This window comes from Felis catus, chromosome F2 (genome assembly GCF_018350175.1).
Source record: "Felis catus isolate Fca126 chromosome F2, F.catus_Fca126_mat1.0, whole genome shotgun sequence".
Classification (NCBI taxonomy): Eukaryota; Metazoa; Chordata; class Mammalia; order Carnivora; family Felidae; genus Felis; species Felis catus.
The window spans coordinates 51947770-51963593 of NC_058385.1; the positions used below are offsets into that span (position 1 = coordinate 51947770).

Sequence of the window (15824 nt, forward strand, 5' to 3'; positions counted from 1 at the left end):
TTTACCACATTTATAGAAAAAAAAAGTCTCATGACCATCTCCATAGAAATGAAGCTTTTGATTAATTTCAGTGCCAGTCTGTGATTAAAACTTGGTGAACTAGGAAAGAGGGGCTCTTCCTTAATCTGATAAGATTATTTTTGGAAAACGTACAGGAAGCATGGTCTGTAATGGTGATTTTTTAAAAGTTTCCTCCCAGAGATAGGAAACCTGACAATGATAACTGCTATCACCGCTTGTATTCAACATTGTTCTGGAAGTTTCAACCAGTGAAAAAGCAACAAAGAGAAGAGGCATGAGGATTGGGAAGGAAGAACTTTAAATGTCATTTGTGTATGACATCATTGTGGGCATGGAAAATTCCAAAAAGATCAAACCATTTGAATTCATGAGTTGATTTAAGCAAGGTTACTAAGTTCAATATAAAAACCTTTCATTTTTCATATACAACCAACAATTAGAAAATGAAACTTAAAATATTACCATTTGTAATACCATTGAAAATATTGGATATATAACAACAGAAGATAAGTTGGAAGGCTATGCCATATTCATGATAGGAAGACAATATTGAAAGATGTTAGTTCTACAAAGTCAATCTATATTGGCCCTGAAATTCTCAGCCAGCTTTATTTTTGGAAATTAAGCTGATTTCTATAATTTATATGGAAATTTAGAGACAGAATAAGGCAGCATTGAAGAATGAGGCTGTGATCTTGAATATCAGATCTGTTAAAAAGCTGGATAAGACAATGTGGTATTAGTAAAAGGATTTAGAGAAAAGAATCAAAATCAAGAGTCCAGAAACGAACTGATTTTTTTTGAAAAGACACTGTTGCTTGATGGAGAGGACAGTCTTTTCAATAAATGGTGCTCAGTTAATTGGATATCTGTATGGAACAAACAATCTTGACCCAGCTCACACCACATGCAAAAATTACTTACAGATTGTAAATCTAAATGGGAAAGGTAAATAGTAGAGCTATTAGTTTTAAAAACACAGGAGAATATCTTCATGACCTTAAAATATGCATACATTTGTTAAATGGTCGGACACACAAGCACTCACCGTGAAGGAAATGAATGATGAATTCTACTACATTAAAATTTTAAGATATTTTCCTCATCAAAAGACATCATTAAAAGTGAAAAGGCAACCAACAGAGAGTAGAATATTTGTATAATACACAGATCTGATGAAGGTCTTAAGTGCACAATGTGTAATTGACTACTATTCAAAAAAGTTCAACAAAAAAAGCAGAAGACTTTGGCAATTCCTACGAGCATTAAAATGGCCAATAAAAGCTATTTTAAAAGGAATGTGAAGTGGAACGACCTTGGAAAATTTTCTTGTTGGTATCTAGTAAAGCTGAGCCTTTGACCAGGAATTTAATTCCTTGATATATACCCACCAGTAATGTATCTGTTTACCAAGACTAGGTATTAGAATGTTTACAAAACCCTTTGTTTTCTCTTCCCACCACCTCCCCATCCTTCCACATACCCACCCACTCACATATTTATGCTGAATCTAATTCTATTATACTTCACATATGTGTTTGCATACATTTCCTAAGAACAAGGACATCCTTTTATGTAACCACAGTCCAGTGACTGAATTCAGGAAATTTAACATAATAGAATATTTTGATTTAATATGCAAAACATTTTTTAATCTCACCAAGTGGTCGTAATGTCCTTTAAAGCATTATTTTTCCTGATAGGTAATCCAATCCAGGATCCTGCACTTAGTTGTTCTTTTCATCTCCTTTAACCTGGAAGAGTTCATTCTTTGTGTTTTATGACAGTGGGTATATTTGAAGAACTCAGGAGTATAGAATGCCCATCAATATGGATTTGTATAAATTTTTCCCATATTGAGGTTATGTATCTTTGGCAAGAAAACCCCAGAAGTGATGTCATGTCTTCTGCATCATATTAGAATCTACATATGTGTGTTTATCCCCTTATTGGTGAATAATAATAGCTTTGAGTAGTTGATTAAGATAGTGTCCACTATGTTTCTCCACTACTACCATTTTCCTTTTGTAATTAATAAGGAACGTGTGGGGAAATACTTTAATACCATAATCTATTCTCCAAATTTACAAAATGTTTTTGGTATCCATTGAAGATTCTTGCCTGAATTACAGAAATTATTGCAAAATGATTTTTCTTTCATTCCCAGCACATTTGTTAGTTGGCATTTACTGTAAGAGCTTTCTTTTATCATTTAAGAATATGTATTATTGGTATGAGTTAATTTTTTTTTTAATTGAAAGTATTACAATCCATTTCTGTGCTCTATTTAACCAATGAGTACCCTGTCAAACTGACTTCTGTACATTTCTTTTCTTGAGTGCTTGCTTCTGGTACAGTACGATGTTCCAGATTTTATGTTTTGTAACCCAATCTTAGAATCAGCCATTTCTCCAAGTAGACATGTTTCTTTTCAAGGAGAATGATATTTGGAAATAACGTTAGATGTGCTTATTGTTACTGGGGTGGCATTGCTTCTAGGGCCTTTTAGGAGACAAAGATAGGAAGTAAATTCACACATCGTGAATGCACACTAACACCTCCAATTACAATCTAACATTACAGAATTTTTCCTTGTCTTCCTCACTTCATGTTTATATCTCTTCTCCTTGGGGCACCTGGGTGGCTTAGTCTGTTAAGCGTCCGACTTCAGCTCAGGTCATGATCTCACGGTTCGTGAGTTTGGGCCCCTCATCAAGCTCACACATTAAAAAAATCTTTTTATATCTCTCTTCTCCCACAGTGAGGATATCAGTATATTACTCATTTGCTTAATCTGACAGTATACACATTATATTTTCAGAATTGCTACACCCATACCCTCACAACAAAAGTAGAATATTCTTTTGCAGCCTTTTATCTTTAGACTGAAGTATTTTTTTTTTTTAATGTTTATTTTTGACAGAGAGAGAGAGACAGAGCATGAGCGGGGGAGGGCCAGAGAGAGGGAGACACAGAATCCAAAGCAGGCTTCAGGCTCCGAGCTGTCAGCACAGAGCCCGACACGGGGCTTGAACCCACGAGCTGTGAGATCATGACCTGAGCCGAAGTCAGATGCTCAACCGACTGAGCCACCCAGGTGCCCCTAGACTGAAGTATTTAATCAAAGTATTGTATTCAAGAGTTATGTACATCCCTCTTTTCATTCTGTGTGATTAATCATTTGAAATAGAATTTGGGTTGTTACTTATATTCAATTTTAGGGTTTTACCTGTTATTTATTTAATTTTACTTTTTTTATATGTTAGGATTTAAAGAGTTCCAAAGTCAAAACTCTACAGAATTCTCTTTCAACTCATTTCCACCCATCCCTACAGGAAGTCAGTTTCATTATTTCTGATTATTCTCTCTCTCTTTCCCTCCCTCTCCCTCTCTCCCTCTCTCCTTCTCTTCCTGTCTGTCTCTCCACACACATACACACACAATCTAGTGTGTATATATATGTATGCATGCATGCATATTTTTTAAATTGGAACTGAAATTTATTGAAATTAATTGAAAGTACTGAAAAAGCATTCTAGGAATCAAGGGGGCATCTACCCTGAGAGGCCACTTTAGCGGGGGCCAGATGGTCTGTTCCTCTTGTCCCTGAACAGAATGACTTAATAAAGTACAGTAATACTTCCCTGAGCATGAGTTCCCATTGACACAAAAATTTGGTTTACACAGAATTCTTCCCACATGATATGAGAATCAGCACCTGATATACGGGTTGGTAGTATTTAAAAAAAGAAGGGGCCCCTGGGGTGGGGGGGGGTGTTGTGCTGAGAGCTCACAGCCTGGAGCCTGCTTTGGATTCTGTGCCTCTCTCTCTGCCCGTCCTCCACTTGCACTCTGCGCTCTCTGTCTCTCAAAAACAATAAGACATTAAAAAATTTGTTTTAATAAAAAAAATAACGAGTTTGGGAAGTTCGAAGCAGAAAAAGCAAACGAAGAATATAGGTGCGGCCCCACCTCCAACAAAGTGTGGGGAAGAGAAAACCTGAATGCAGAACTTCCCTCGTGTTCCGGTTAAGTAGGCATAATGGTAAGAAGGTGAACTTCGGAATCAGCAAATCATAAAACATCCAAGTTCTAAAAGTTGAAAGGCATTAAACATTTGGTGGTCCAGACAGAAGGGGTTTTTAAAAAGTACATTTTAGCTGTCCCAGAACTCTTTAAACAGCTATTGACAGTTTGGAAAAGGGAAAACTCTGAAAGTTTGAAAACCGATTGAATAGTGCTTATTACTGGGGATTTAAAATTACCATTGGTAGGGGCGCCTGGGTGGCTCAGTCAGTTAAGTATCTGACTTCGGCTCAGGTCATGATCTCACAGCTTGTGGGTTCAAACCCCGCATTGGGCTCTGTTCTGACAGCTCAGAGCCTGGAGCCTGCTTCAGATTCTGTGTCTCCCTCTCTCTTTGTCCCTCCCCTGCTTGTGCTCTGTCTCTGTCTCTCAAATAAACGTTAAAAAAAATTTTTTTTTTAATTACTATTGGTACAATGCTATTGATGGTGTGTATTTCATGTGTAATTATTTCATACATTATTTTGGTGGCTATGAAAAATATCTATGAGGACTTTTGCCATCGGGGTTCTTGTCTTTTTTTTGTCTAACAGCTCTAAGTTTTCCAACTATAGATTTTCTTATCATGGAGTTTTAGGATGAAAACCTGTTGCATAGCAGGCATTTTTCCTGTAAGGAAACTAGCTTTCTCATTTCACAGCCACACCTTATTCAGCGGAGTGTTCACATAGGCTCACTGAGAAGACTTTCTAACTCCATCTTCAAATTCAAATATACTGAAGTTTGAATAATCTGCATCAGTGCCTGCATAAACTGTTATTGTCCAGAGTTGAATATGAGGAAATTCTTTTGAAGCCTTGGTCGAAAAATTCTACTGATGCTAGAAGTAACCAATTGTACTCTACAATTTGGTTGTATTTCAAACACAAGAAAGTGGTATTGTGGAATGTAACATTATATATTAAAATAGTAATATATAAATAACAGAAAATACAGAAAATATCTTTTATTCTTGTGCATGACTTCAAACGTTGACGTAGGTTTCACCGTGATAGAAGTGTAGTCTTATATGAGATTCTACTTGGAAATTTTGGTCATTAGTTTGTAATTTAACAGAATCTATTATGGAAACAAAAATGTACATCCTTCTTTAAGAAGATATTGCAACTTTCAGTTTGAAAGAGAATCACACATGAAAACAAAGATAATTCCTATAGTAGTTTAATCCATACTTTATATTAAACCTATTATCTAACAATTCAAGTGTCTACTATTTTGAGGTATCATAATTTGACGTTAAATTCTGTATTTAACACGAAAGTACCGTAATATTTACTAACTTTCATTGTATTTGGTAAGAATTATAACCTCACATTTTATTGTTTTTAGAATTTTCTAAGACACATTAAATCTGAGAAAAATAAATAGCAGATTAATGCCCACTAAGTTTCTGTCATATCAAACAGATTTTTTTCATTGGCAAACTAATATTGCCAAACTAAACTTTGGCAAAACTAATATTGCCATTTTACGACTTTTAGATATTTCATAAAGTTTGTAGAGCATAAAGAAAATTAAAATGGCTCAGATCTGTTTCTAATTTACCAAGCAATGGTTCTATCAGATTCTCCTACACTGAACATTCCACTCCATTGTAGAATTTTCTGTATGCCTACTTCGTTGTATATTGACATACATGTAAGAAGCGTGACTCGTCAAGGTTTTGAGAAAAAACTTCTCCAAGAAGTCCTACAAAGACAGACAATTCTGAATCTCTCACTTGCACTATACTTTCCCAGTGAAGGTGAACATACCAGCTTCTCCTTTAGCTCTAAAACCACCAGTCATGTTTGTTTTTATGTGGTTTGTGCAATTCATACAGAAGGATGATTAATTCCTATTGGCAATCTTTAAAATTCCAAGCTCAGAGAAATTTCAGCAATTTCAGCATCTTGCTTGGATACTTTTTACCTACGTGTTTATTTTCAACGTTTATTTATTTTTGGGACAGAGAGAGACAGAGCATGAACGGGGTAGGGACAGAGAGAGAGGGAGACACAGAATCAGAAACAGGCTCCAGGCTCCGAGCCATCAGCCCAGAGCCTGACGCGGGGCTCGAACTCCCGGACCGCGAGATCGTGACCTGGCTGAAGTCGGATGCTTAACCGACTGCGCCACCCAGGCGCCCCCCTACGTGTTTATTTTATAAGTGATGCTTTGATAGAAGTAGTAGTACAAAATCAAACTTCTTCGAAAAATTTTAGTTTGGCTAAACTTAATGTAATTCTTTCCCCCAAAAAAGATACATCTTAATATGTTCTGCTAATATTTACCTAAAGTTAGAGTTTTTCTTAGACATAGTAATTATTTAAAGATCTATAATAATTTCTGCAATTAATAGCCAAATATTTTTGCCTAAAGGGTAAGTAGAATTTCAAATGCTTATGCTATTATTGTATACTAATAACACTATGTGCTTTCTGAAATGCTTTGTGTATGCTTCCTCAAGATCTTCAAACTACCTCAGAAATAGAGTGCCAGATAGTCATTTATGTAAAAATTGTTTAATATTTACTAGGTTATTACAGAGCAGTTTGCATTTTAATTCTTATTACATTACATTTAGCATTAAGACAACAGTGGGTCAAGTCTGGCTTTTGTTGTTGAAGGTTCACTGGAGTAGAGTAATCACAACATGGTCATCTCGGCCTTGCCATAACATCTCTCCTTCGAAGTCAACCAGTCCATGCTTCCTGGCACGCATGAGAATGCCCACTACTTTATCTGAAATACGAACGTATCTGTCAAAGAGGTCTCCAAAAGTAACCTGAATCTTGCCATCTCGTCTGTGGTGGGCCATCGTGCGGATGATGAAGCACATGTCCATGATCTCTCGGTAGATGTGCTCCTCAGCTCGCTTGGCCCTTTCTGCAGTTTTGGTTCCCTCCTTGGGACGGCCATAGCCTTCATCTCCCTTGTGCAGGCGGGTGGACATGGCCAGCTCGTAATCAAATTCCTCACTGAAAGGATTGAGCTTCTGTGTCTGTATGTGTTCGTCAGCCCATTGTTGCCATCTCCCTTTCAGGTTGTCCACTTGGCTGTATTTCCGCTGGGCCTTGCAGCTGAGTTTCTCTGTAAATCTATTTGCCCTAAAAGGTAGAGAGGGTGAAGGATCAAGACACTGATATTTAACATCCAAGTGTTGTTTTCTCTTTGTACTTCCTACCCATACGCATCTTAACGTAAGTCTAATTTTTTCACTATAAACAAAATATAATCACAATACAAAAAATTAGAAATGAAAAGAAGAAAAATTAGAACGGTCACACCTTTGTTCTTTATTATTATTTTTTTTCAAGGATAGTTGACAACCACCATTGTCCTTATTTTGGTATACCATAAAAAGTATTAAACTCTATTTCAAGGAAAAAGCTTCCTTACACAAATATAATGTAAATATGTGTGTCTTAACGTTGCATGTTAGTAACATTTTAGAACTGGAATCATATGAATATATTAAGAGAAATCACTTTGTATAGGAATTCAGGAACCAGTTATTTTCCTAAAACAAGGCTTATTATACATATAGCACACGTATATTGTACTACTTACTTATGTATATATGTTCATATATGGATTTTTAGGAGAGTGTATTTATACTAGTATCAATGATGTGCCACGAATTTTGGAATATCAAGTTGTATAGGTAGAAGACAATAGGTAGCAATTGTAACATTTATTGAATACTTGGTGCTGGCATTCTTCCACTTTTTATTAACATTCCTATGATCATTCTAGGAGATTGGTACTACTAATCTCTCTTCACAGATGAGGAAACTGAGGTCAGAGGGGTTAAGTAACTTGCTTAAAGACACAAAACTGTTAAGTGATAGTGCTGGGATTTGAACCAGGTCTGTGTGTCACTACTGTGAAACACTGCCCTAAACCAGTGGCAAAGGCAATATTCAAATACCAACTGTCTGAGGCTAAAGTCAATATCCTTCCCACCGTGCAGTGATGGTACTCATCATGGGGGGTACAGTGTCTAATAAGTAGATGATTTATGTTTCAGATGTGTATTTTCCTTGCAATTTGGAATGCATTTTCTTGTTATTTAAAAACAGCATTGGACGGGGCGCCTGGGTGGCGCAGTCGGTTAAGCGTCCGACTTCAGCCAGGTCACGATCTCACGGTCCGTGAGTTCGAGCCCCGCGTCGGGCTCTGGGCTGATGGCTCAGAGCCTGGAGCCTGTTTCCGATTCTGTGTCTCCCTCTCTCTCTGCCCCTCCCCCGTTCATGCTCTGTCTCTCTCTGTCCCAAAAATAAATAAACGTTGAAAAAAAAATTAAAAAAAAAAAAAAAAAAAAAAAAAAAAAAAAAAAAAACAGCATTGGAAAGTGTAGACCAGTAGTATCGTGAAGGTGCAGGCCCAATTTTAAAATAGGTAAAGTTTATCTTTAAAGGATGTCTCTGTCTTTTCTGTATCTCCAGTCTCCTAGACTCTTTTCTCCTAGGTCTCTTTGTCTTCACAAGGAAACTCTCGGACTAAAAGTCAGAGATTTGTATTCCTCATTGTCACAAGTGACCCGCCCTTCCTTCTCTCCACTCCCCAAGTGCCCTTATGTCTGGAAGCACTGGGATTGGTGATGTAGAGCCTCACTGAAGTTGCTGGCGTGAACCGCAGGCCTGAGCTAAGTGGCCCCTCCTATCCAAGCTCTCACAACTCTCTCTTCAAAACCCAGCTACAGGTCAGATGTGAGTATTCCTCACTGTCCAATCTCACTTCCTGAAATCTGGTTATCCCAATGCAGGAAACTCCCAGATGTGGGTAGGGAGACACAGGTTACTTCTAGCAGCAGTTTTCAAGAGAGGAATAACAACCACTAGATGGCGAACTTTCACTAATTCCCATGCTTTGTGTGTTCAAAACTATGTCTGCTGCATTCAGTTTCTTTATTAAAACAGAGCCCAAACTAGGGATATGCTGATACGTATAACACTGTTATTCTTTGTAGCCGTGTGGACAAAAGTATATAACAAAGTTAATCTGGCAAAAAGCACATAAAAACAGTATACACAAAGTATATAACAAAGTTAATCAGGAAAAAGCACACAAAAACTGTATACACAATTATTGCAATTTTTAAAAATCACATACGTGTGGAAAAGTGCTAGGAATTACACCACACTGAAATGGAATGGATTTCCCTCAGCCCCCTGGTCCTCACCATCACCTGCCTCTCCATAGACTATCCCTGTTCAACTTCCCAGAGTATGGACTGCTGGACCTTGTTATCAAATGAGAGCAAACATTAGAACCTCCCCTTAGAACCATAGCAATCCATGACAGGCGTAGTCTTCAATAACAAGCCCAAAGCCGTCCTAGCATATATAACCAAAGCTCACACCTGATTTCAGACTGGGTCATCCTGCTAGAGAAGAGACTTGAAACGTCTCAGAAGAAAGTGAAAAGAGTAGCATCATTTGTTAACTCACACAAATGTTTCTCAAGCATCAACTGTACTTCTGTCCTATATAAGAAAATGTAATACAGTAGTCCACCCCTTATTCATGGTTTCAGTTACCCACGGGCAACCCCAGTCTGGGAGCACAGGAGCTTCCTCCTAATGAGTCATCGGAAGGTTAGCAGTAGCCTAACACTACATCACGGTGCCATCATTCACCTCATTTTGTCATCTCACGTAGTCACAGAAGAGTGAATACGGAACAGGAAGATATTTTGAGCGAGAGACCACATTCACATAACTTTTATTATACTACATGGTTAGAATTGTTCTATTGTGGTTAATGTCTTTACTGTGCTTAATTTTGTAAATTAAGCTTTATCATAGATATGTACGTATAGGAAAAAAAAACATAGTATATATAAGTACTTTCTGCAGTTTTCAGTATCCACTAGAGGTCTTGGAATGTATCCCCCACACGTAAGGAGGGGACTCCTGTACATCTTCCCTGTCAGGTGCTTTTGGGCACTTCGACATCCTTTATTAAAGTAGCTATGACACCTGGTGTGTGTCAGATACTGTTTTAGGTACTCACTGGATATTCAATAATGAAAAAAAAAGACAATAATCACTGAAAGAAATTCATGAAAATAATGAGACTAATACAAATTTGAGTATATGGTAAAATTCTAACTATGTAAAATGTGTACACATCAAGATGAAGAAATCATTAGTGTGTGCATAATTGAAAATAACTGTTAGTATTCAGATCCAGTTTTTTTTCATTTTTTAAAAAAATTATCTTTCATGTTGGTATCATGTTGATTTTGTAATTTAAAGAAAGGGAAAAAAAGGAAAATACTCAAATTGGCATCCAAAGCTAACTTGTTCAAACTGTGTGTTATATGAGTCTCTGATTCCTTGATGTGGGTTTTTTTTTTCCCCTCTAATTTTCAACTCTGTGTCTTTAGGGACAGGGTTGATGTTGGTGAGGTAATAAATCTCTGAGGAAGTGAGGCATTTATCTTCTAAAAAAGCACCTCCTAATTCTTAATGCCCATTTGTTACATTGTCAAATTGTAATTCCCAATAATAGGACAGAAGGAAAGCAAAGAAATTGGTCCAATAAGGAAGAATTAGAAAATAGGCAGGTTATAAAAGATGAAGTCCTAAGAGAAAATATACCTTAACGAGGTACCTTACCTTAATTGTCTTTATCTTATAAACGTTCTGTATTGTTATTGTATTTCCAATTTTAAAAAAGCCTGAAAGTATCATGTTCAAATCAGGATTAGAAAATGTTATACCTTGAATATCCTCTTGGTCAATGAATATAAGAAACAATATACTTGCTTATCCTGTTTTTGTTTTCAAGTAACAATGAGAACAATAGTTTAGATTGAGCTTCAGAAGTACAATCTAGTATAAATTTATAGAAAGCAAAGCAATATTCAAAGACTGACATCACACCCATATTTAGGATAGTAATATTTAATCTAAACTTGCCTTCTTAGTTTCATTCTTAGTAAACAAAGTTTCTTACAATCAACAAGTATTTCCCTGGTCCTATTATGTGCAAAAGTAACTAATTCTACTAGACATTCTAAGCTCTCATTGGAAAGTGTACATTCTTTCACTGAAATAAATTCTGAAATTTATTTATCTGTCAGCTTTAAAAATGACATCAGTTCAAGGGTTCCTTTCTTCTGTGAATGGGATATTCAGCAATATAATGAGAATATAGGAACCAACTGTATCATAGGTTTTATCATTTTGGAGTAATAATTATATGGGTAAGTTATTAAATATGAATAAACCCCATGGGAAATAAAAGTCTTGAAAGGCATATTTCAAACTTAACCAAGTTCACTGACACTAGAAACACTCTGGTAGGTGGCCTTCACCTGCATCACCAAATGATGCTTCAAAACACCGTTGGGCTTGGAGGTGAAGTTTTCTGGTCTAAGTCTTGGATCTGCCTGAAGAAAGCAGAGATCTGCTGTCATTGCCCCACTGCAGAGTGTGACTCTCCTGCAGCCGAGGGGGCATCTCTCCTCTTAGCACAGCAACATTTCTCTGTCAGGAAAGCAAATAATTCCTTTCCGACTTCCCGGGAAAGTGTTGCCAAGAATTTGCTCCTCTGTGCATTGATTCGCTTACTCCTCTCCACAGGAAGTGTAGCCCGTTTGATTAAGGGAAGCATGCATTCACGGGGTCACATTTATCTCTTTCTGTCAGCAATCAGATTTGAGAGCCCGGCCTGTGATTCTTCTTGCAAATTGGCAACTGTCCTCAGCGTCCATAGAAAGGGTTCCACGCTCTAGAATTGGGGTCGATAGCAGAAAGCCATACTTTGGCCTCTGTTTCTAATAAAACCCTTCAATATAGTTGTACCCAAACCTTACACTTTGGGTGTTATTAGGATTCCATTAGTTAAGCTGACACTTTGCCTTCCATTTTATATCTTGAGTCTGTTCTCTACTGAGAGAATTGGTAGATTCTCAGAGAATCAGTGGTTAAGAACATAAGCTCTGTTCTTAACCTTCCCCACATCAACCTTCCCAACTTCATCACTTACTAACTCTATGATTTCGATACATTTCTTGATGTCTCTGTGTGTCCATTCCCTTATCTATAAAATGGCATTCTGATGCTCAATTATTATTTTTGCTGAATGTAACTTGGCAGGGAGGATAAGTGGATGTTTGGCACTTTTGTACAGGAGATGTCACCATTTTTGTATTGGTGAGGGATGCAATTCCTTTTGTCTAAAGGAGCTGGACCAAACAAGTCATGTAGCCGTACAATCAAAACACTCAGTATTTTAAAAATACAGCATAAAATAGAAACCATTTTCATAGGTTAGCAAAACTCCGTTAGTAAAGAATATCTCTACTTTTTACCAAATCTGACTTATTCATTTTTATCTATGAAACATCTTGACCACCAAGAAAATTCTTTCTACTTAGTCCCTCATGATACATAATTTGCTCCCTATTGGTGTAAATGGGTAATTAATGGCACTTAGGATTAAGTGAACAAACCCCCCCCCCTTCATATAGGCTTACTCAATAATGCCACACTCATTTCTCAAACAGTATTTGAGAGTCCCAACAGGCTTCTGCTGTAGTTTTCTGAGCACAGCTAGGATTACTGCTGACATTAAGAGATGCTGTCTCTGCATAAGACATTCTGGTACCCTATGTACTCCAAGACTGAGAGAAAGGAACCAAAGAAGGAATGAAAAGATTTAATCCCACTCTTCCACCCCAGCCCTGAGGACCAGTCTCCTAGTGTCCTGTAGGATTGGGATTACCATGGCTGGGCCTTCTTCTCTGCTTACAATGCATACAATTTATTCACGAGTTCCTCTGGGTCCACTGCTCTGCATATTAATATCAAAATAACTCTATGGCTTATGTCTTTTTTTTAAGATGAGGACAGAGAGGATTTGCCAAAGTAACCATGATTCAAACCTAATTGTCTCTTATTCAAAGCTTATGCACCTTCCCATCACACTAAGAAGGTGTCCATGTATATGTCTGACTTTGGGAACTTGTGAAGGGTCATGTATGCGAGTCCTCACTTCCAGGTGAAATAGTTTAGAGTCTAGTGAAGAGGGTGGGATTGGAAGCCATATTGCCTACCTTCAAATCCCTTGGGCTGTACACTCTTATACAAATTTTCTACTATGTCTTTGTCTTATGCCCCCATCTATCAAATGTGGATGATAATTACACCTATCCCAGGAGAATATTATGAGGATGAAACGAATAAACATAAGAATACACATTGACAGGTGCCAAAGAAGAATACATGCCTGGGAGATCGATGCCAGCTGTCACGTTCCTACCTCTGGCCAATCCAAAGCGTGCTGACAGAAGATCTTCATTGTGCCATCCTCAGTCTTGATTCTGTTAGGTTCTAGTATTCCATTTCTAGCACATACACACCCACACCCAAAATCCACAAGGCCAGAATTAGACTGTGGTTCCATATGTTCTGGTAGAACAATTATATCTGATAACGAATTTCTGTATGAACATGAGTAGAACACAGATCCAGATCTCTTCACATATCCTCAAGGCCCCGCCTGAGAGCACCGTGTCTGCTTTCAAAACATTGCATTTGGAGACAGGCATATCTCAGCTTTGTCACAAACTTGCTGGGTAAACTTTCCCTTCTGAACTTTAGTGCCCTGATCCCTGACATGGGATACTACCTGCCTCAGAAAAGGACAAAGCATGTAAAATACCTATGGCACACATTAAATGCACGAGGGTTGTTACAATTATCTAGAGGTGCCATTTCACTTTTCTTGAAAACATGTGATATTGTAGTCCTCTTTCAAAATGGCTTTAGAGTCACAATCTGTAAGACAGTTTTTTGTCAAACCAGGTAATCAGGTTTGTTCTTTACCTTATTTCGTTAAATTTAAAAAGCACACCCACACATCTAATATTCCAAGAGGGAGTCCGTTGATCAGCATTCATCAGAGACTTTTCACATATTTTGATATTCTACAGTTGTGGAGTGAGATATCCAGACTTTCTACTATGTGCAAGTGGAGTGTCTTGAAAGACAGCATGTCTTTTTTTTTTCTGTCTGAACAAATGTATCAGTTTGACTCAGTGTGTATGTCTGTGTAGGTATGTGTATTTGACATCTAAATGTTTTCGGATTGTGGTATTTTAATCACCTGGCTTTAATAGCGTGTCTGTCTTTGTTTACCAACAGAACGAACTTTTTCTGAAACGTTGAAAAATTGCCAAATAATAGAATCTATATGAATAATAACAGCTTTTACATATGGAGTATATGTGGCCGGTACTGTGCTAAGGGCCTGGCAGCCTTAATCTCGTTTACTTCTGCCAGTACAACAGACTTTATCCCCTAAGGTTACTGTTGCTATCATTTTACAAAGAAATGGGTTTAGAAAAATAAACAGTGTGTGTGCATGTGTTGAGAACATTTAAGATCTACTCTCTTAGCCACTTTCAAGCATGTAACAGTGTTGTTAACTATAGTGGGGGCGGAGCTGGAACTTGAACTTGGGTCTGACTTCAGAGCCTACTCTGGAGTTAGATAGCAGCCTCCCCACCCGTTTACTGGGTCACAGAGACCTCTGCCCGGCAGGCACTCTCTAGGTAGATGTGTCTGCTGATAACACTACAGACTGGTTTGAGACCAGGGAAAGGTTTGCCCGCTGTACCAACAAGCACTGTTTCCGCAGAGAAATGTCAGTTTGTTACTCATCATAGAATGTATTTTAAAAATGTACCCAAAGCAGACAACCTTCTCTGGTGGCTTTATCTTTGTTGAGGCTAAGACTTGAGTAGCCATTTCAAAACAGAAAGCAGAAACAAAATAGTACAGGCCCTCGACCCCAAGGCCCATGTGTAGCTGGGCACTGCCCCTTTAGTCCCCACAGGACCTCCCTGCCGGCCCAGGCTTTACGATTCTCCTTCTAACCTTGGTAGCATTTCCCTGCTCTCCCGGTCCCCATGGCTGGTCACGGCTCCAAGGCAGAGTAAGGAGCTGAAGCGGGCATTCACTTACTGGGAAGGCAAGGGGCGTTTGATTCTGATGGTGACCACCTGCTCTCCGTCCTGCTCGGGCCTTTCCTCCGTCTCCCCTCCGTAGCCGCTGTCCTCTGTGTCTATGCTGTCACTCCGCCACTGGGGCTCATCCCGTCCCATCTCTTTCCAGCCTTTGGTCAGCTCGGACACCAAGTTGGCGCACTTTCTCCTGCGCGTCGGGGAGCCATGGCTCTGGAGGATTCTGTCAATGTCATCCTCTTGCCGCCCGGCTCCAGGCATGTCACCGTCCTTCTCGTACCTGTGACTGAGGTGGCTGACATCCCCTCCTCTCTCGTAAGCTTTGCTGACAATCGTTTTGGTCACCTCTCTCCTTTTGATACGAGAGGCTTCAGCGGCTCCCTCTGGCTTTTGGGAGGGAGACTTCGGGGCGCTCTGAGCTTTCTGGTGGGGGGCGGGGTAGATCACTGGCTTAGGAGCTCGGGGTGCGTCCTGGGTCCCTCCCGGCTGCCAACCTGTGGGCTCTTGGGCCTGCCTGATGCTGTTCTCGTTTGCCCACTGCTGCCAGCCTCGGGCCAAGTTGATAACCAGGGTGGCTGTGCGGACCTTCCGGAGGGCACGCTTGGCTGGGCCCTCCTCTCTTCCCTTCTCTCCCAGAGCCATGCCACCCTTCTCTTCTCTGCCGGTAGCCCGGGCACTGGCTAAAGCGACTGTCCACCTGTGGAGTGCCTGAGATTTAAATAGAAGCAGGGTGTGGGGTGGGAAGAGTTTGGTGA

General features: G+C 39.0%; 1 protein-coding gene across 1 annotated transcript; it reads right to left on the minus strand.

The window, feature by feature from the left end:
• Positions 1–6591: 6591 nt before the first annotated feature.
• ABRA (actin binding Rho activating protein) lies at positions 6592–15793 on the minus strand. The gene is made up of 2 exons (XM_004000052.5): positions 15071–15793; positions 6592–7196 (listed from the first exon to the last, which is right to left on the minus strand). Exons 1-2 carry the CDS (start codon positions 15709–15711, stop codon positions 6719–6721), a joined length of 1119 nt encoding a protein of 372 aa, XP_004000101.1. The 5' UTR covers positions 15712–15793; the 3' UTR covers positions 6592–6718.
• Between the last annotated feature and the right edge of the window lie 31 nt (positions 15794–15824).

Excerpts from the sequence above, each read along its gene's own strand:
- ABRA (XM_004000052.5), bottom strand. The coding sequence starts at position 15,711 with ATGGCTCTGGGAGAGAAGGGAAGAGAGGAGGGCCCAGCCAAGCGTGCC. Across the intron at positions 7,197-15,070 it reads AAACGCCCCTTGCCTTCCCA|GGCAAATAGATTTACAGAGA; the intron begins GTAAGTGAATGC and ends TCTACCTTTTAG.